General features: G+C 45.0%; 1 protein-coding gene across 1 annotated transcript in view; it reads left to right on the top strand.

The window, feature by feature from the left end:
• The first annotated feature begins 219 nt into the window (after positions 1-219).
• LOC140859256 (putative germin-like protein 2-1) overlaps positions 220-22505 on the top strand; it is a 31812-nt gene continuing 9526 nt past the window's right edge. Inside the window, exons 1-2 of the mRNA XM_073260947.1 lie at positions 220-331; positions 450-856. Of these exons, the coding sequence (XP_073117048.1) occupies positions 220-331; positions 450-856 (519 nt within the window). The remainder of the gene's footprint in view (positions 332-449; positions 857-22505) is intronic.

Below are 22505 nucleotides of genomic sequence, written 5' to 3'. Positions count from 1 at the left end.
TGCCGCCCGCCGGCGGCGGTCCTCCACCGCCTCGATTCTCGTGCCGACTTCAAAAGCTCGTATCTCCTCCTTCCGAACTCTGTTTCAGGTGATCTTGGTCTCGTTGGACTCCGTTTTTCGCCGCGAACCTCGCTGTGGGCTCAATGTGGGCTGAATCTCGAGGCGTCAAATCCTAACACTTGGCTATTCTTCTGCTAGCTAGAAATTAAGGGAGGGCAGATGGCTGCCCATTTTCTCTTCCTTGCCCTCCTTGCTCTGGCTTCATCTCACGCCATTGCTTCTGATCCTAGTCAACTCCAAGATTTCTGTGTTGCTGATCGTAAATCAGATGGTACTCCTCTTCAACAGCTATCTTATAATTAGTTACTGCACATGTAATTAGCCTGCATGCTGTGTAGTTCTTATCATTTCTTCATTTATACTTACCTTTCTCGCAATTGTTGATGCAGTGTTCGTGAATGGGTTTGTCTGCAAGGACCCGAAGATGGCCAAACCCGAAGATTTATTCTTCTCTGGCCTTGACAAGCCCGGTGACACAGGAAACAAATTAGGGTCTAATGTGACTCAAGTCAATGTGAACCAAATTCCTGGGCTCAACACCCTTGGCATCTCGCTAGCTCGCCTAGACTTTGCACCCTATGGTCTCAACCCTCCTCACATCCACCCAAGGGGAACTGAGATCCTTGTAGTGTTAGAAGGCACGCTCTACGTCGGCTTTGTCACATCTAACCCCAACAAACTTTTCACGAAGGTCCTTAACAAGGGGGATGTGTTCGTATTTCCTCAAGGTCTCATCCATTTCCAATTCAACCATGGGAAGACAAATGCTGTTGCTATTGCCGGTCTCAGCAGACAGGTAGACTTTGTCCGGACTCTTACGGGAGCCGGATCTCGTCCCTAACTTCGACTGCAAGCAGACTCCGTCCGGACTCCTACGGGAGCCGGACTTTGCCCCCGACTTCGATCGCAGCCCGCCAGCAACATCCGAGCTCCTTTCAAATGGATAGCCATTTCTCTCTATTGGGTGCCTCAACCGAGCTTCGACCGTCAGGCCTGGACCCCCTAGCAAGCCGCAGTAACGACCATGATTCTGCTCCACTTCCTACGATGGATTCCGCGTGGCTCCATCACTCCCTGGCAGATCGCCATAATGACCATGATTCTGCTCCACTCCCTATGATGGATACCGTGCGATTCTTCCCACCCCCTGACAAGTCGCGACAACGGACACCGTTCCACTACCCTCAACAGACTCCACGTGGCACATTTCAGCGGTGGCCACAATCCCACTCCACTACTCTTCGCAACAAACTCTGCCTGACTCTGAGCAGCCCACTGCCAGGCGGTTACGGATATTGCTATCAGTCTGCTGTCCCCTTTTGCCTATAAAAGGGAGCCCCAGATACGTTATTCTATAAGCCCTAATTTTTTATCCTAAAACTCTACTAAAATTTTCGTTCGAGCACTCCATTCTTATTGAGGCAGAGAACTGACTTGAGCGTCAGAGGGTCTTGCCGGAGCAACCCCACCTCCGATTTAGACTTCTTTTGCAGGTCCCAGCGGTGACCGCGACTCCCCCGACTCCAGCTTCTCCGACGCAAGCGAATTTTTGCACCAACAGGATTGGTGCTAGAGGAAGGGGTCACGAACCTTCGCAGTACCCTTGTTCTTAAAGGAGCGCTCAATGGGATTGCCCCCGGGCATCTTTTCCGGTGCCCTCTCCTCCCTCCTCCACTTGGTCTTTGCCCGATGCCTCCCCGTAAGGCATCCACGCGGTGATCCACGGCCTCTGCGGCCAGATCTCAGGCTCTGACCTCACCTCCAGTTTTTCAGCCTCCTCCTCCTCCTCCGGCAACGGCGGTCGGTGTGGAGCAATTTGATCTGCTAGCACAGCAGGTTAGGGGCCTCACTGAAGCTGTGCAGGCCATGCAGCAGCAGAAACAGCCGCAGGCATCGGTGCGCCTGGAAAGGGTATCACTGGAACACCAGAATCCGATGGTGGGGTGGGCCACTTGGGCCAGCCGCCCCATTTTTCCTAAGAAGACGAACCCGAGGGTGGAGAGCCCTCAATCGGATCATGACTCTACCCCTGGAAGATCCCTGCCCCCATTCTGTCAGAGGACCCTCGAGACCCGAAGTCGAGAGGATTTTCTAGACCGGAGACTCCAGGAGATGAACCGACGGATCGAAAAACTCCGCCACGCTCCCCCCACTTATGGTGAGGATATTTGCATTGACCCTCCCTTTTCTCAAATGATCATGCAGGAACCGATCCCGCCAAACTTCAAACTCCCCCAGTTCGAAAGCTACGACGGGACTTCGGACCTGGTTGATCATCTGGAGGCCTTCCGGATGATGATGCTGCTTCATGGCACACCCGACGCCATTCTATGCCGAGCCTTCCCATCCACCTTGAAGGGAGCGGTGAGAAACTGGTACTCAGCGCTGAAGCCGGGTACCATCTTTTCTTTCGATCAGATGAGCCACCAATTTGTGGCCCATTTTGTCAGCAGCCGGCGCCCCCGGAGGGGTTCGGAGTCCCTCATCAATATCAAGCAGAGGGAGGGGGAGTCCATTCGAGCCTACATCAACCATTTCAATGTCGCCGCGTTGGAGGTTCGAAACTTAGACCAGTCGGTAGCAATGGCCGCTCTGAAGGGCGGCCTTCAGAAGAATGACCTTTTGTTCTCCCTGGAGAAGAAGTACCCCAGAAATTTTGCTCATCTGTTGGCTCAGGCTGAAGGGTACGCTCGAGCGAAAGAAGCCTTCAAAATGAAGGATGAGGAGACTGCGAGAGAATGGCAGGCGGGAGACTCGAGTAAGCCCGCAATCAAAAAAGGGTTGAGAGAAGCTCGGCCACGTTCTCGAACTCCTCTCGGGCACAAGTGTGTCCATACTCCTCCCTGGGTACGTAGGCAGAGAAGTTCGGACTGCGGAGTCCGGTGGGGTTCTCCACCGGAAAGATTTCGCAACTATGCCCCCCTTAATGCCTCGAAAACCCAAGTGCTGATGGAGGTCAGGGAGCAGCTCCCTAGGCCAGAGAGGATGCGCACATATCCTGGGAAGTGCAACCCCAACAAGTTCTGTCTCTACCATCGCGACCATGGCCACAACACGGAGGAATGCATCCAGCTCCGAGACGAGATCGAGGAGCTCATCTGGCGAGGTCGACTCGGTAGGTTCATCCGACGTCGGCCTGAGGGTAGAGAAGATCGGCCAAGGGCCCTGCCGCAGCCTGAACCGCCAAGGAGGGAGGAGCAGCCCGGAGATCGGCCTCCAATCAGAACCATCGACTCCATCACGAGAGGGCCTCAAGGAGGAGCAGACCTTCCAAGATCATGGAACTCGAGAAACCTGTAAATATACTACTCACGACTTTGCCCTGAATCTAAATTCCTTTCGACTTTGCATGTTTTTCCCTTTTGGCATGGATTTGTTACGATTGGGGATGACCCCTTTAAACAATTAAAACAAGGTCATGCTAGGAATAGGAGGGAAACCTCATCCTAACATGAGCCAAATGAAAGTCTGATTATTTTAAGATTGGATCAGGGGAAAGGCCCATATAACGGCCCTTGGATGCCCCCTGAGCCATGTTAGGGACAGGAGGAGAACCTCGCCCTAACATGAGCAAAGTCAAAGGCCCGATTCTTTTAGACCGGATGGGGGGAGAGGCCCTATAACGCCCTTACGCGCCCCCATAGTCATGTTAGGGACAGGAGGAGAACCTCGCCCTAACGTGAGCAAAGTCAAAGGCCCGGTTCTTTTAGACTGGATGGGGGGAGAGGCCCTACAACGCCCTTATGCGCCCCCATGGCCATGTCAGGGACAGGAGGAGGACATCGCCCTAACGTGAGCAAAGTCGAAGGCCCGGTTCCTCTTAGACCGGATGGGGGAGAGGCCAAACAGCGCCCACATGTGTTCCCACAGCCTTGTTAGGGACAGGAGGAGAACCTCGCCCTAACATGAGCAAAGTCGAAGGTCCGATTCTTTTAAACCGGATGGGGGGAGAGGCCCTTGCGACGATCCTTATATGCCCCCACAGCCCCATTGGGAACAGGATGAGAACCTCATCCCGACCTGAGCTGAGATCGACTACATCAAGAACAGAAGGAGAACCTCGTCTCAACGATGACAAAAACTCGATCACCCAATCAAATTGGATAAAGGGAAAAGTCCCCTCAATGGCACCTCTACACTCCTGCGCGACCCCTCAAAAAGCAAGGAGGGGACCCTCACTCAAAAAGAGGAAGAAAATTAAAAAGGAAAGCGACGAATTACGCCGGCAACAGACAAAAAACAAACCACACCAAAGACCTAAGGAACCTTGTCTCAACAAAGATGGGAAGTTCCTACCAAACATCCCCGACCTCTAAGAAGGCTCTCGACACAGGTCAAGAAAATAGCGACACCTTCGAGGTAATGCGGAGTTCGAACCACCAAGCTCGAGCCTACGGCCATGGACGATGAGAAAAGCAGATCAGCGTGGCAACGACTGGGCACCTCCAAACGACGTCAACGTCGGACAAGTCAAAAGACAAAAGAAGTTTGGCGGGTGATAATTTAATACAATACGTGGATGAGGTAATACAAAATCTTCTTTTCATTCCATTTGTGAAATATACACCACGAAGCCCAGAAGGCCAAAGGAAGAAAAGCAAAATGACAAAAGCAAGACAAAACAACAAAAGAGAAAATGTATGCATGGAAAGACGGAAGGTCAAAAAGAGCCCTAGGGAAGCTCTGCTCCTTCCGACCTCGAATTATCTGCTTCACCCCTTATCCAGGACTGCCTCAGATTTTCAACCTTCTTCTAGCTCTCTCTTTTTCAGCAGCGCATCCTGGAGCGCCCGACGGAGTCGCTGGCTTTCGTTCTCTACCTCTCGATGCCTCTTCCTCAGGACCTCGGATTCCGCCTCCGCATCCTTGACGGCCTGCTACTCGCATGCCAGCTGGATCTTCAATTACTGCAGCTCAGCCGTCCTCTCCCCAAGGGTGACAGAAAGCCCTTCTGCAGTTCTTCTTAGGGACTGGAGTTCATTGGAATCCCGAGAGGAAGCGAGCTGAGCCCTGTCAGCCAGCTGCCCTTGAAGACGGGCGACTTTGTCGGTCGCCACCCTGAGTCTCCCTTTATATTCATCCACCTGCCTGCGCCAGTCGGTCCGATGCACGTCATAGCTCACCTCGGCATCCTGAAGCTGCTGCTGAAGGTCAGCGACCTTCTTCAACCACTCCCGATCGCCGTCGGCCCGAGCCAAGAGCTGGGACGAACTTCCCTCCAGCTGGCCAATCCTCTCCTGCGCAGCTGACAGTTCCACCCTGAGAGAACTGATCTTGGCAGCTTGAGCCCAAATTCGATCGCTGGTGCTCTTCTTGTGTTTCTCAAGCTCCTTCGCAAAGTCCGCCTTCCTCCGACTGTACTCCATGATCTCCTTCACGTGGAGATTTCGAAAGTGGGTGGCCTCCGAGGTGGCTTCAGAGTAACCCTCCCTCAACCTGCGAAGCTCACCTTCCATCTTTTTCGACCTTTTTGTTAAGTGGAGGACTTCCTTCTTCAGCCGCTGGATCGTGGACTTCAGCGGAATCCCCTGAGGCAAGGGAAGCGCTTCGACGGGGCGCTGCCATCGGGAGGTCAGCGTGTTAAAACGCAGCTCATTACGAAGAAGAAGAGAAGAAAAATCCCTCAAAAGGAGGAGACCCATTTTATTGATTGAACGTTTCTTGAAGACAAAAGAAAGAAGAAAAATGGCAATAAAGGAAGAATACAAAGTTAGAGGTCTTGGACCTCTGGGTCAACGGGGGACTCGGCACCTCTGGGGGGTGGACCGCGGTGGCTGCAACAGCGGTGGAGGGACCGGCTTCGTCCTCGGACACCTCATCCAAGAAGCTGAGGTCGAGCTCAAAGAATTTTACGACCATCTTCTCCTGGCAGAGCTCGAACCCTTTATTGAATGCGGCTTGACCGAACTCAACCTTCAACTTCTTCATCTCGGTGGAAGTCTTGAACTCCTCCACCGCTTGACTCCTGGCCTCCGAGACCAGGGTCGGGATCTGTTCCGCCATGTTGGAAACCTCGACCTCCGCCCTCCTCACCATCTCCTCCAGGTCGGCCTTCTGTTCCATCGAGGTCTACCTCTCTCTCTCAAGCGCCTCTCGGAGACCAGCCACCTCGAGGGCCATTTCCTTAAGGCGGGCAGCCTCGGCCTGCTGGCCTTCCACCGTCTTGTTTGTCGTCTTAATGTTGGTGAGGAGTTGATGATCCAGCTGCAAGGGCAACAGGAGAGTTAGAATGGGAGCTGGAAAGTTAACTAAATGAAGAAGCGAAAGGAAAAAGGAGGATGAATCCACTTACCTCGAGGAAGGCCCCCAGCGAGTCCCAAACAAATTGTGTAGGATCGATGCGGACGATCCTCTGGACGACTTCGGGTAGTGAGCACCCGTCTACCAGCTTTTTTATTAGATCCCTGTCACTAAAGGGATCATCCCCCTGCTCCTCTTTAGAGCCACGGGACTCCTCAGTGGCAGCCCGGCGACTGCCGACCCTGTGAGCCAAGGTCTTTCTCCTCTTCCCCCTCTCACCCCCTGGCACCTCCTCAAGACGGGTCTCCATAGCGGGGACCTCGGTAGGAGAACTCAAACCCCTCAGGGAGGCCCGGGCGACGGGATGCTCAGTGTCTGGAAGGACGTCGGTGGCTGAGGTCGCTCGGGCGGGCACGGCCGAACTAGTCCCCTCCGCTCTGGCCCTCTTCGCTGGCCCGGATGTCGTGGCGCCCTTTCTTTTGAGAGCCTTCAGGCCCCTGGCAAGCATCTGCACTTCTTCGACGTCCATGCCTTAAAAAAAAAAAGAGAGAGAAGAGAAAGAAAAAGAAAAGGGAGGCGTGAAAAAGAAGAAAAGAAGAGAAAAAAAAAGGGGGCGGGGAGAGATGAAATACTGGCAGGATCCTGGGGGCTCAGACCGATGTTGAACAGAAGCTACTCCTTCAGGAGGTTGGGGAGAGAAAGAGTTGGGTATTTGAGGAGTTTCTGGGAGGCTTGATGGTCGTCTCCCTCCAGGCTGGGCACCCGACGGACAGAGTCCCTCAGGGAGCCCCAAGGGGGCAACTCTACCCTCAAGGTCGGGCATCGAACATAAAGAAACTTCTCCTTCCAGTTATGGATAGAAGAAGGGGCACCCTTCAGTAACCCCTTCCTACCGAACTGAGGAAGAAATACCACCAATCCTTTGCCATTGGGTGACGCTTGAAGGTGTAGAAGTATCTAAATAGAGAAAGGGATGGCTGGACTTCGACTACGTGGCAGAGGAAAAGGAACCCTATCAAAAACCTAAAAGAATTTGGAGCAACTGAAGCTAAAGAGATATCTAAGAAATGAAAAAGAGCAATGACAAAGGGCGGCAGAGGAAGCCGGAGTCCGGCATGGAAGGCCTCCTGGTACAGGCAGAAGCAGCCGGGAGGAGGGGCACTGGCCCGATCGGACGGGCCAGGAAGTTCCAGTTCGTACTCCGGAGGAACCCCATACTGAACTCTTATCAGTTGAAGTTCGTCCGGAGTCAAAGAACAAGGAATGGCATCCGACACAAAAATCGGATGCGGTTCAGCTCTACCTACTGACTCATCTACCGCCTGAGGACCCTGGGAGACTGAGACAGACGAACTCCTAGAGCCGCTAGAAGAAGAACCCCTAGAAGACATCTAGAATCACATGAAGACCACTTGCAGAGGCAAAATCCCTAAAAATCAGGGGAAAATCACGAACAAGGTCCCGGGGGACTGATGTGCAGAGCAAGAGGAAGAAAAATCGAACGGCAAAAGAAAGGACAAAAAGAGGAAGGAGTTCTGAGACTAACCTAGGCGATTCGAAGAAGTACGAAGGTGCGGAAGGGGGGATGGCTCGAGGAATGCCAAAGGCTGGGAAGGGCGCTGAGAAAAATCGAAGTTCTCAGGAAGAAGAAGGATGCCAGAAAGAGACCGTCGGATAGAGCGGGACTCTTGGAGGAGGAGTGCAGGTTTAAATAGGCCCTGAGATCCGGCATAATGATGATTGCGAATCCCCTCTAGCCGGTCTTTTTTCGCCGCGTGTCCCACTCACCAAGCGGGCGGTTAAAAAGCGGTAGACGACTGACAGTGCCTTTATTGCGCCACGCCTCGAGCGTCGTTCCGCTACAGGTTCCAAAAGAGCCTCTTCGGATCGCCTCGATTTGAAAAGACTCCAGCGCACGCGCATTAAATGCCAAAATATCTGGGGGTAATCGTGCACAGGATTCAAGGGGATAACTTCGGCTGCAAAATTTCTCTGTACTTTCTTCATTCGAAATTCGAACTCGAAAGTAGGGGGACTGGTGTTGGGTATAAAATACCCTCAGCCGAAGTTCTCAACGGGATTGACCCTCCCAAGACTCATCCGGCTTTCGACTGCAGATGGTATCTCTCCGGACTTCTCCAACAGTCGGATTTCCGCGGTGCTGACTGAACTCCCCCGACGGACGAACTCCCACTGCACCACCCCAAACTCCTTCAACATGAGTTCTCCCAGTCATCTATCAAGCCGCCCAAAGCGCTCACTAGGCTCTACCGCCAGCCGACCTCCTACGACCATCGGCTGCTCCCCGAATCCCTTCCAGACTCCTTCCAACCAGGTTCAACTCCAATCTAAACTACCTCGGACCTCGCCAACGGCCGAACTTCACCAACGGCAGATTTCTACAACCAGACTCAGTTCGGACTCCTACGGGAGCTGGACCTCATCCCCAACTTCGATTGCAGGAAGGCTCCGTCGGACTCCTACGGGAGCCGGACATCTCCCCAACCTCGATTACAGGAAGGCTCCGTCCGGACTCCTACGGGAGCCGAACCCCATCCCCAACTTTGATTGCAGGAAGGCTCTGTCCGGACTCCTACAGGAGCCGGACTTCATCCCCAACCTCAAATGCTGGAAGACTCCGTCCGGACTCTTACGGGAGTCGGACCTCATCCTCGACCTCGGCTACAGGTAGACTCTGTCCAGACTCCTACGGGAGCCGGACCTCGTCCCCAACTACGATTGCAGGAAGGCTCCATCCGGACTCCTATGGGAGCCGGACTTCGTCCCCAATCTCGATTGCAGGAAGGCTCCATCCGGACTCCTACGGGAGCCGGACCCCGTCCCCAACTTCGATTGCAGGAAGGCTCCGTCCGGACTCCTACGGGAGTCGGACTTCGTCCCCAACCTCAACTGCTGGAAGACTCCGTCCGGACTCTTACGGGAGCCGGACCTCATCCTCGACCTCAGCTACAGGTAGACTCTGTCCGGACTCCTACGGGAGCCGGACCCCATCCCCAACTTTGATTGCAAGAAGGCTCCGTCCGGACTCCTACGGGAGCCAGACCCCGTCCCCAACTTCGATTGCAGGAAGGCTCCGTTCGGACTCCTACGGGAGCCAGACTTCATCCCCAACCTCAACTGCTGGAAGACTCCGTCCGGACTTTTACGGGAGCCGGACCTCATCCTCGACCTCGGCTACAAGTAGACTCTGTCTGGACTCCTACGGGAGCCGGACCTCGTCCCCAACTTCGATCACAGGAAGGCTCCGTCTGGACTCCTACGGGAGCCGGACTTCGTCCCCAACCTTGATTGCAGGAAGGCTCCGTCCGGACTCCTACGGGAGCCGGACCTCGTCCCCAACTTCGATTGCAGGAAGGCTCCATCCGGACTCCTATGGGAGCCAGACTTCGTCCCCAACCTCAACTGCTGGAAGACTCCGTCCGGACTTTTACGACAGTCGGACCTCGACCTCGACCTCGGCTACAGGTAGACTCTGTCCGGACTCCTATGGGAGCCGGACCTCATCCCCAACTTCAATTGCAGGAAGGCTCCGTCCGGACTCCTACGGGAGCCGGACTTCATCCCCAACCTCGATTGCAGGAAGGCTCCATCCGGACTCCTACGGGAGTCGGACCCCATCCCCAACTTCGATTGCAGGAAGGCTCCGTCCGGACTCCTACGGGAGCCGGACTTCGTCCCCAACCTCTACTGCTGGAAGACTCCATCTGGACTCTTACGGGAGCCGACCTCATCCTCGACCTCGGCTACAGGTAGACTCTGTCCGGACTCCTGCGGGAGTCGGACCCCGTCCCCAACTTCGATTGCAAGAAGGCTCCGTCCAGACTCCTACGGGAGCCAGACCCATCCCCAACTTCGATTGCAGGAAGGCTCCGTCCGGACTCCTACGGGCGCCAGACTTCGTCCCCAACCTCAACTGTTGGAAGTCTCCGTCCGGACTCTTACGGGAGCCGGACCTCATCCTCGACCTCGGCTACAGGTAGACACTGTCTGGACTCCTACGGGAGCCGAACCCCATCCCCAACTTCGATTGCAGGAAGGCTCCATCCGGACTCCTACGGGAGCCGGACTTCGTCTCCAACCTCAACTGCTGGGAGACTCCATCCGGACTCTTACGGGAGCCGGACCTCATCCTCGACCACAGGTAGACTCTGTCCGGACTCCTACGGGAGCCGGACCTCATCCCCAACTTCGATTGCAGGAAGACTCCGTCCGGACTCCTACGGGAGCCAGACTTCGTCCCCAACCTCGATTGTAGGAAGGCTCCGTCGGACTCCTACGGGAGCTGGACTTCGTCCCCAACCTCAACTGCTGGAAGACTCCGTCCGGACTCATACGGGAGTCGGACCTCATCCTCAACCTCGACTACAGGTAGACTCTGTCCGGACTCTTACGGGAGCCGGACCTCGTCCCCAACTTCGACTGCAGGCAGACTCCGTCCGGACTCCTACGGGAGCCGGACTCTGCCCCCGACTTCGATGCGGCCCGCCAGCAACATCCAATCTCCTTTCAAATGGATAGCCATTTCTCTCCATCAGGCGCCTCAACCAAGCTTTGGCCGACAGGCTTGGACACCCTAGCAAGCCGCAGTAACGACCACGATTCTGCTCCACTTCCTGCGACAGATTCCGCACGGCTCCATCACTCCCTGGCAGATCACCATAATGACCATGATTCTGCTCCACTCCCTGCGACGGATACCGCGCGATTCTTCCCACCCCCTGGCAAGTCGCGACAACGGATGTCGTTCCACTAACCGCAACAGACTCCACGTGGCACATTTCAGCGGTGGCCATGATCCCACTCCACTACTCTTCGCAACAAACTCCGCCTGACTCTGAGCAGCCCACTGTCAGGCGGTTACGGATATCGCTATCAGTCTGCTGTCCCCCTTTGCCTATAAAAGGGGGCCCCAGATACATTATTCTATAAGCCCTAATTTTCTATCCCAAACTCTGCTAAAATTTTCGTTCGAGCACTCCATTCTTGTTGAGACAGAGAACTGACTTGAGCATCGGAAGGTCTTGCGGAGCAACCCCACCTCCAGTTTAGACTTCTTTTGCAGGTCCCGCGGCGACCACGACTCCCCCGACTCCAGCTTCTCCGACGCAAGTGGATTTTTGCACCAACAGTAATAATCTCATTATTATTATTAGTGGATATTTCATCTCATTTTCATAGAAATTTCGACAGTATCTTCCCATGGTTCTCCAAGTATACAATGTGCACATGGTGCCTACGCACACTATCCACCATATACCTGAAGAACAATGGACAAATAACTACTGAATACCACATAATGAAATAAAATATCAACTTTTAACAATAATAATATTATTATTTTTTTAAAAAACCCGAATACGGGATATTCAAGTTTCAATCTCGATGAAGATCGAAACTTGAACGGAAATCTATGGCTCAATGTAATTCAAGTACCATCTTTGAACGTACATTCGAAGATGGATTTCTAATTTATCAAAAAAGAATAATTTCGTATTAAAATTTTTTCATTAAAAATTTCAATAATTTTTTTTTCAAATAGAAATATTTTTTTTATTTATAATTTCAGCAGCATACAAAACAGCACATAAAATAATTTAATTATAACAAGTAACAGCAATGTGTATTGTGTTAGTAAAAAAATAATTAGTCAAATAATTAAATAATTTCAGCAGTAACACTAAAAAATAATATGCAACAATTATAATAATTTCAGCCCAGCCCGATCAGGCCCAACCCGGAACCGACCCAACCCGATCCCAACCCACCCCGACCTGACCAATCTCGACCCCACCCAACCTGCCGGACCGCCCCATTCCCATCCCCGGACCCATCCCCGAAGGCCCCGACCCGACCCGGACCCAACCCAATCCGGACCCGACCTCGACCCAATCCAAAATGGACCCGACCCAACCAGACCCGAACCCGACCCGACCCGGCCTGCCCTGCCCCGACCCAACCCGACCCCAACCTGACCTGGACTAGACCCGACCCGACCTAGCCCAGTCATGGACCGACCTGCCCCAGCCCAACCTGCACCAACCCGGCCCGACCCAGCATGACCCGAATATGACCAATTTTTTTATGACAAAATTTTGTAATCATCATAAATATTTGTTTATTTTTGATGAAAAATTATTTTCATCGTTGATATGGTTATTTGCGGCGAAAATATTTTTTGTCATTGATATGATGCCCACGTACCCTATCCACTATATACCTGGAGAACAATGGACAGATAACTTCTGAATTCCACATAATGAAATGAAATATCAACTATTAATAATAATATTATTATTTTTTTTTCAAAAAGATCGAATATGGGACATCCAAATTTTGATCTCCATGAAGATCGAAACTTGAACGAAAATCTATGGCTCAATGTAATTTAAGTACCATCTTTGAACGTGCATTCGAAGATAGATTTCTAATTTATCAAAAGGAATAACTTCGTATTGAAATTTCTTGATCAGAAATTTCAATAGAGTTTTTCTAAAATAGAAATACTTTTTTTATTTATAATTTTAGCAGCATACAAAAATAGCATATAAAATAATTTAATTATAACATGTAACAGCAATGTGCATTGTGTTAGTGAAAAATAATTAGTCAAATAATTAACTAACTTCAGCAGTAATACTAAAAAATAATATGCAATAATTATAATAATTTCAGCATCATATTTCATCCTCATGAAGACCTGACCTAACCCGCCCCATCCCAACCCCACCTACCGTAGCCCGGCCCGATGCGGACCGAACCAGACACGACCTGACCCGACCTGCCCCGACTCCACCCGACCCGCCCAAGCCCGACCCACCCCATCCTAGCCCGAACAGGAATTGACCCGGCCCAGACCCTAACATCCCCGACCTGCCCCATCCTAGCCCGACCTGCTCCAGCCCGACCAGACCCGACCCGGCTCCACCCGACTAGCCCCAGCCCGATCAGACCCTGCTCCTAACATCCCCGACCTGGCCCAGACCCTAACATCCCCAACCCGCCCCATCCTGTTCCGACCTGCCCCAGCCCGACCGGACCCGACCCGACTCCACCCGACCAGCCCCAGCCCGATCGTACACTGCTCGAGCCGCCCCACCCCGGCTCTGCCGTCCCCAGCCCCAGCTCGACTCAACCTAGCTCCACCTGACCCGACCTAGCTCCACCCGACCCGCGGTAGCCCAACCAGCCCCATCCAGGCCCGACCCATCCAAACCCACACATGCCTGGCCCGTAGGCCTCGGGGCCCGAAGGCCACGTGTGCCCGGCCCACCATCCCCGGCATAGTCATGCCCCGGTCACCATTGCCGGCTCCGGCTCTGGCTCGCCGGCCCCTCCATGGCCTGCCATCACCGACCCGACCCGCAGGCCCCAGCATAGCCACAACCCGACCCCATCCCAGCTCGCCGTCGTCGGCTCTAGCTCCGGCTCGACGGCCTCGGCTCCTCCCTGGCCTGCCGTCGCTGGCCCCGGCACGCCCCAGCATGCAAGCCCCACGTGGCTGTGACCCGCAGCCCACACATGGCCGCGGCTCACCGTCCTGACCCAGGTGCACCATCCCCGGCACACCGACCATGGCACGCCAGCCCCATGCTGTTCCCCATCTCCATCCCCGGCCCGAATCCACCCTCCCCCCCCCAAAAAAAAAGAAGAGTCGATGTAGCCAGCTCTGGCTCGTCGACCCTGGCCCATCGTCGGGCCCACGTCGCCGTCCCCAGCCCACCGTCACCGTCGTGGCCCATAGATCCTACGTGGCCGTGGCCCGCCGTCGTCGTAGCGGCCCACTGGCCCCACGTGGCAGAGGCCCGCCGTCCCAACCTAGGCGCACCATCCCTGGCATGTTCCCCATTTTGGTCCTCGATCAAAACCCACCCCAAAAAAAAAAGGAAAAACAAAGATGAAGTCGACTCACCTCGATGGCGGCAGCGATGGTGGCGGCTGAGGAAACCGTGACGGTGGAGGAAACTGGAGGCACCGGGATGCCGTGGGGGAGGAAGCTCGCGGGAGGGGGAGGAAGCCAGACTACCGGGGGGAACAAGGAAGAAAAATGGCTTTTCGATGGGAGTTGATGGGATACGGGGTATTAGCGACGTAAACTTTCATCGCTACTAATAAATTTTCATCACAAATAATTCGAACAAAAAATATTTATGATGAATAATTAATTTTTGTTGCTAATAATTCCTGTCAAAAAAAAATTTGCTGAAAAAATTCAGCCCTGAAAAAATATTATTGACGACAAAAATTTTTTATTTCATCACTAATTACATAATTAGTGATGAAAATTTTTTTCATTGCTAATAATTAATAAAAAATAATTTTTTTATTTAAAAAAAAATTCTCTTGACCAAGTCTTGTTCCCCGTATTATTTTCTTCCATTCATTTTTCATTCATCTGTTAGCCACAATAATGCAATAATATATGTATATATGTGTGTATATATATATATATAACTAATGTAGTAAACATATCAACTTTTCAGAACATTTTAGTAATGAAATGGATGAACTATGGTAAGAACAAAAACTTGCAATAATTCTGTCGCTTCTCATCGACAGTCATCTTCACGAAGCATGGGTGATGCAGTGCAAGTATCCACTCCTCAAGAGCCTATACCACCACCTATTATAGATGACCCATAATGATTCAACAACCTAATTCGATAGGTCCAGTATTTATAGCAAACCACAGAGCAATGACAACCCCCGCAACATGCTTCTCAAACAGTGCCCTCTTCATGTAGCCAGCAAAACTGCTTCTAGAGAATCTCCCTCGAGGTGCGCATCATTCTGTCCTGATCGATCAACAATCACATCCCATCAGGATCCAAGCATGAAGAATAATGCCAACATTCTCTGGTCTCCTCCAATGGAGATTCAACCTTGGGCTACTCTCCGTTTCTCACAAAATCTCGTCGGGAGGAGGATCTTGAGCAAAAGGTCCGAAAGATCGAACGTCATCTGGATAAGATTCAAATGGGCAGCCAAAGGAATGATGACATCCTCAGCTTCAATTTCCAACCATCATTCTCTTGATCCATCTTTCAGGAATTGATTTTGGATTGGTTCAAGATGCCACAGATAGAGCTTTATAAAGATTGAGGATCAGGGATATCTTAATATTCTACATACTTTTCTTGTGCACATATTATTTTTTAAAAACTATCTAATATTTATTTTTATAAATATAAAAAAATTTACTATAATATATCTAAATATCCTTCAATAAAAAAAATTTTATCGTTAATAATCTATAATTTATGAATTTTTAAAATTTTTTATTTTTTTTAAATATTAGCGATAGAAATTTTTCATCATAAATAATAATTATTTATGATGAAAATAAATTTTTTATCATAAATACATGTTATTTACGATGGAAACAGAGTTTTCATCATAAATAATTTATAATTTATAATTTTTAATTTTTTAATTTTTTTATTTTTTCTCATTTATTAGTGAGAAAAATTTTTCATCATAAATAATAGAGTATTTATGATAGAAATTAAATTTTTATCACTAATATTTGATTATTTATGATGTTAAATTTTCATCACAAATAATTTATAATTTTTAAATTTTTAAAATTTTTAATTTTTTTATGTATTAGCGATGAAAATATTACGCCATAAATATTAGAGTATTTATGATAAAAAAATTACTATTCATCATAAATACTCATTATTTATGACATAATATTTTCATCATAAATAATCTATAATTTTTAAAATTTTTATTTTCTTTTAAATATTAACGATGAAAATTTTTCATCATAAATACTAGAGTATTTATAATAAAAAATTAATTTTTATCTAAATATTTAAGTATTTGTGACATAATATTTTCATCATAAATAATCTATAATTTTTAAATTTTTAAATTTTTAAATTTTTTTATTTTTTTACACATATTAGCGATGAAAATTTTTTATTGTAAATAAAATATATTTACGATGAAAATTTTGTTTTCATCACCAATAATCCATCATTTACAATATAATATTTTTATCATAAATAATTTATAATTTTTAAATTTTTAAAATATTTTACTTTTTTTCATATATTAGTGATGAAAAATTTTTATCATAAATAAAATATATTTGAGATGAGAATTTAGGTTTCATCATCAATACTTCATTATTTATGATGTAATATTTTCATCATAAATAATCTATAATTTTTAAATTTTTATTTTTTTTAAATATTAGTGATAAAAAATTTTATCGTAAATACTTTAGTATTTACGATAGAAAATAAGTTTTAGTCATGAATACTCCTATATTTGTGACATAATATATTCATCACAAATAATCTATAATTTTTAAATTTTTAAAATTTTTTTATTTTTTTTACATATTAGCAATAAAAAAATTTTATTATAAATAATATGTATTTGTGATAAAAATTTAGGTTTCATCGTCAATACTTTATTATTTACAATGTAATATTTTCATCATAAATAATCTTTAATTATTAAATTTTAAAATTTTTTATTTTTTTAAATATTAGTGATTAAAATTTTTTATTTAAATAACATGTATTTATGATAAAAATTTAATTTTTATTGTAAATACTTCCATTATTTATGATGAAACTATTTTCATCGCTAATATTTGAAAATTTAAAATTAAAATAAATATTTTATTATTTATGATGATTAATTTTATCATAAATAATATGTATTTATGATGAAATTTTATTTTCATCACAAATATGAAGATATTTTATGATGAAAAATTATTTTCATCATAAATAAATAATTATTAGTGATGAATTTTAGTTTTCATTATAAATATCCTTATTTGTGATGAAATATATTTTCATCATAAATAAATTTATCATAAAAAGTGGCATTTTTGTAGTGTAAATCATGTCAAAAGATACCATGATTCATAAAACATGCATAGCAAATATATCTTTTTGTGAATGAGTCATATCATACAATTATCTCAAGCAACATACATTGGATCCGATCATATAAAGGTGCTCAGCTTTGGTCTACCATGACCATATTTTTAGCTTATGATAAGGCAACAAAGCTGACTAGTCCCATGGACTACCACAACCATCCATGATAGGATAACAAAGTGATTAGCTCTATGGACTACCACAACCATATTTCAAGCTCATGATGGGGCACCAAGAAAAATAGCTAGCCTAAAGGACTGCATATGCTAAACTCTGAACTACAACAATCATATTTCAAGCCCATGGTGGGGCACTAATAAAGTGGCTAGAGGATCATAAGGGCTCGATCTTGAACAACTAGGTCATATTTCAAGCCCATGGTAAGGCATTAATAGTGGCTGGTCTAAAGGATCTTACTACCAGAAAAATATTCTTTAACGACGGCCATTAGCGATGGTAATTTTATTGAGAATTGTGTCTTAAAATTAATCTGTGATGATTGAGTTCTTTTTTATATATGAATTATTGATCATTAAATAAAAATTATTTTGATATTTTTCATCATAAAGTAACATCTTCTTTGAACTCTTGTGCTGTGATGAAGTTCTTAGAACTATGCTAGTGTATGATAAAGAGAGGATTTATCATATAGTTCTTAAATATATTCACGATCAAATGATATGTCATTACAGGATGATGATGTTTATCGAGTGGAGATCGTTGTGTGCCATATGAGTTGGTTGTCCTCTTAACCAAAGAGTGTGGTGATACTGGTATGGCATATAGGTGAGATGTAGGAGTACATTATCACTGAACAAGTGACTCACCTGCTGAGCATTCTGCTGTCAAGAGCTACTCACAAAACACATAGGTATAAGTATCCTTCAAACCTGAGATCACTATAATGACTTACAAATAACTCACTGTACTTTGATGTCGGACTATTTAAATTTCTAATACAGTAATAGAAGACTACTGGGGATATCAAGTACTTATGAAATCTGTGTGTGGATCAAGATAGGATTGATCTCTCTGAATTATTGGAGTTGATGTATCATTGTATTTCAATTTAGCAAAGTCTTGGTAAGGATAATTCATGAGATGGATTTGAAAGGTTGAAATACAATGTGGATGAAATAGTCTCGATTGACAGTTAACCTGAGACCATCCTAGAACATCTAGGATCAAAAGGATAAACTATACAGTAACCATGTGTTTGGATTTTAAAATATTTTTTTATGATAATTTGATCTATTTGGATGTCGAAAACCATTGCTAGATAGTATATCGATTAGTACAGAAATTGGTTCCTATGCTACCGACTTAGTGTTTGAACCTATAGAGTCACGCACACAAGTCAGACAAAGTAGAAAGAAAATAGTCTATATTTATATGTCCAATTTGAAAGTACTTGATTTGACTGAATATATAAGCTAACTTGATTAAAATTAAATTATGGATCAAACGGGATTGAAGAGTTGACTATGTCTAGCTAGCACTACACATGAGGTTCAGGTTTGATCCCAAGAATGAATAATTTCTAATCTATGATCCATAAAGTATATGAAAGATTAGATTTAAATGCTAATTGATTCTAGATTAGATCTGAATTAATTAGACTTAATTGAGTCTAAAATTTAAGTTAGCCTTGGTATAAAAATTTTAAAGAGTTTGGGATTGACAGTCTTTCAAATTATTTCGAACCAGCTTCGAATTGGATTTGAATTGGATCCATTTTGGATGAGATATGAGAAATCCTATTTATACTAGAATTCTCCCCTCATGTGGGCCAACCAACACCTGAAATGGTGTCAGTTTGGATGGTCCCATGTGGGTGAGAGAGTGGTGCGAAGTGGTTGTCATAAGTGATGGTAATTCTATCTCATATAGGAATCCTTCTTTCATGAGTATTGGACTGATTCAAATCAAATTTGAGTTAGGACTTCTATACTTATTAGGTCATGAGATTCATCTATAAATAAGAGAGTATCTACCTATAGATATATAGTAAAATAGTAAACAAATCAGATTGAGAGAAGAGAGAAGGAAAGAGAGAGGTGTGTGAAGAGAGAAGTCCTTCTTCGTCTCCTTAGCCTCTCCCCTTTGGTGCCGTCCCTTCTCCCTTGGGCATGGGCCCTCCTTGGGCATCCCACCTGCTAGTATAAGGTATCACACTAGCACATCTCCTCTCTCATTTGATTGGATTGCGAAGATCAGAGTTCATCCTGCTTTCCTGCGGCGTCTAGCGTGCATGCGAAGTAGAGAGTCTGTACATCCAGACCTCTGTAAAAATTTATATTAGATTATTTGAGATTTGATCTCTAGTTTTACTATTAATCGGATAAAATTTGATCTTTATTTATATATATTAATAAAAAAAAATTAGATGCAACCTGCGTCATCTGAAGAGAAACAGTTTCCTTTCTTTTCAATTGGTATCAGAGCAGGTTTAAAATATATATATGTATAATTAAATTTTTTTAGATTAATTACATAAGATATAATTAAGATTTTTTATAAGATATTAAATCTAATTTACATCTATTTATATAAAATTTTTGATCTGATTTTGATAGGATTAGATGAGCCTAATCAATTATTAATTAAGGTTGTTATAAGTTTATTATAACAGAATTCTACTATTGCTGAATTTTTGATGGAATAACAACATGAATTAAAATTTATTTAAATTTATTTTAATAAAATTTTAATATTATTATTTTATTGTGAAGTAGACTTTATTTTAGATCTAAATTAGATCTATTTTGATAGATATTTAGATCTAAATCCTATCAGAATTCAGCACTGTGTAAAAATAGATTTTATCAAAAATTTATTTCTTATACATTCATGTTTGCATCTAATTAATTTTTTATATGATATCAAATCTGAAATTGATATTTTATAATCAGTATAAGATATATTTTAGATCTGATATGATATATATGATACATCAAATCTAATTAGATTAGATGAAAAATATAATTGATAAGATCAAGGATATATTCATGACACAAAATTATTTTGTCAATAATTGCATGTTGACGTAATTATATATGAAATTAGATTTCAGATCTTAATAGCCTAGTACTCAGATTGATGAGATCACCAGATCATCCAGTCGTAGGAGATTGAAGAGATTAATCTCTCTTTTGCCTATTCGATGGGTTCTCCTATGATGTGTAGGGGTGTCATTGTGATCCTATTTCATGAAGAAAAAAAATGAATAGATTTTTTACTATCAAAATAGATGAGTAGGGGTGTCATTGTGATCCTATTGCATGAATAGTTAGGTAAGGATGCTATCCTCAATTCGCTATCAAATTCTACCTATCATTTTTCAATCATTATAGAATGACAAAGCCTGCGGTGAACTTTCATAGTTTGCTAGGGTTACTATAGACTTTTTAGAATGATCACCAGCTCCAAAAGAAGCTAGTGAATTTAGTAGGAGGTACATCTGTAGGGCATCGATCCTCTAAGAGAGGAAAGAAGAAAAAGGTGCAAAAATCCCATGCCGCCAATCCTAAGTAGAGCAAACCGTCAAAAGTTGATAAGAGTCAGGTATAGTCCTTCTTTTGCAAAAAGCTAAGTCATTGAGAAAGGAATTATCCTGCTTATACAGCTACTCTTGACCCAAACAGGCCTAAGAATAAGAGAAAGAAGTAATCGATTGCTTCACAAAGTACTTATATGATAACTCCTTGTAATTTCTCTTTTTGTGATACTACTACCTGGATATTGGATACTGAAAGTCCTATTAATATATGCAATTCGTTGCAGAGACTGCAAGTAAGTAGGAAGTTTCGAGAGGGCAAATGGTTCCTTAACATTGGAGATGAAAGTTATGTTCCAGTTCTGGCCTTGAGAACATTGCAGCTTATCTTCGAGTCCAGTAGTGTCATGTTAGATGATTGTCATTATTGTCCCTCTTTTTTGATGAATGTCATCTCTGTAGGCCTTTTGGCCAAATTTGGTTATAAGTTTATAATAAATGATGATTTTTTTGATATCATTATAAATGATACTGTAATTATATATGAATAATTAAAATATGGCATATACATAATATCACGGTCTGTTAGTGTAATATACACAGCCAGCCAACATCCTAGATTAGATAATATCAGTGAAGCCTACCTTTGACATTGTAGGCTTGATCATGTGAACAAGAAAAAGATTGACAGGTTGATCAAGAAACATATCCTTGAGATAGATGATTGTGAATTATTACCAACCTACGAATCCTGTCTACTTGGTAAGATGACTAAGTTATCTTTTAAGAGAAAAGATAAAAGAGCCAGCGATGTCTTAAGTCTAATATATATTGATGTATGCAAACCTATAAACATAAGTGCCAGAGGAAGATACTACTACTTTATTATGTTTACAGATGACCTATTGAGGTATGGGTATGTCTATCTTATGAAGCATAAGTTAGAATCATTTGAAATGTTCAAATGATTCCGTGCTGAAGTAGAAAAACAAACTGAAAAGAATATTAAGATCCTTCGGTTAGACTGAGAAGATGAATATCTCACCAGTGAGTTTATGACATATGTAGAAGAGAATAGGATTCTCTCACAATGGATCCCTCCTAGGACACCACAATATAACGAGATGTCGGAGAGGAAAAATGAACCTTGTTAGATATAGTCTGATCTATGATGGACTTTGCGAGTCTGTCAAACTTTTTTTGAGGATATGCTCTAAAAATTGCCTGCTATATTTTGAATAAGGTGCCCAAAAAGTCTGTCGATAAAACTCCATATAAGATATGGACTGGATGTAAGCTGGTGCTCTCACACCTTAGGGTCTGAGAGTGTCCAGCTTATGTCAAGCATTTAAAGACAGATAAGCTTGGAACAAAGTCTGATAGATGCTTGCTTGTAGGGTATCTAAAGAAAATAAAGGGTACTACTTCTATCTCGTTGTAGAACAAAAGATGTTTGTCAGCAGCCAGACAGTCTTTTTGAAAAAGTAGTTTCTTGGTGAAGGAACTAATGCCTGTAAAATTAACTTGATGAAGTTCATGAGGTGGAAAGACCGACATGTATAGAATTGGTTTGTTTGGACCATCGAATTGGAGCCAATAGAGGTGCCATTGAGAAAATTTGGTAGAGTACTGCATTAGCCAGACAGATACTATGATTTTCTGATCTGGGATGGTGGCCCCATTGAACTTGATGAGAATGATGAGGATCCGATCACCTATATGGAGGCCATGCAAAGGTTCGACTCTCAGAACTGGCTTAAGGCCATAAAATTCGAGATGGAGTC

Source organism: Elaeis guineensis, chromosome 7 (genome assembly GCF_000442705.2).
Source record: "Elaeis guineensis isolate ETL-2024a chromosome 7, EG11, whole genome shotgun sequence".
Lineage (NCBI taxonomy): Eukaryota > Viridiplantae > Streptophyta > Magnoliopsida > Arecales > Arecaceae > Elaeis > Elaeis guineensis.
The sequence above is the reverse complement of the archived record's forward strand: the minus strand, read 5'-3'. Positions and strand labels throughout refer to the sequence as shown.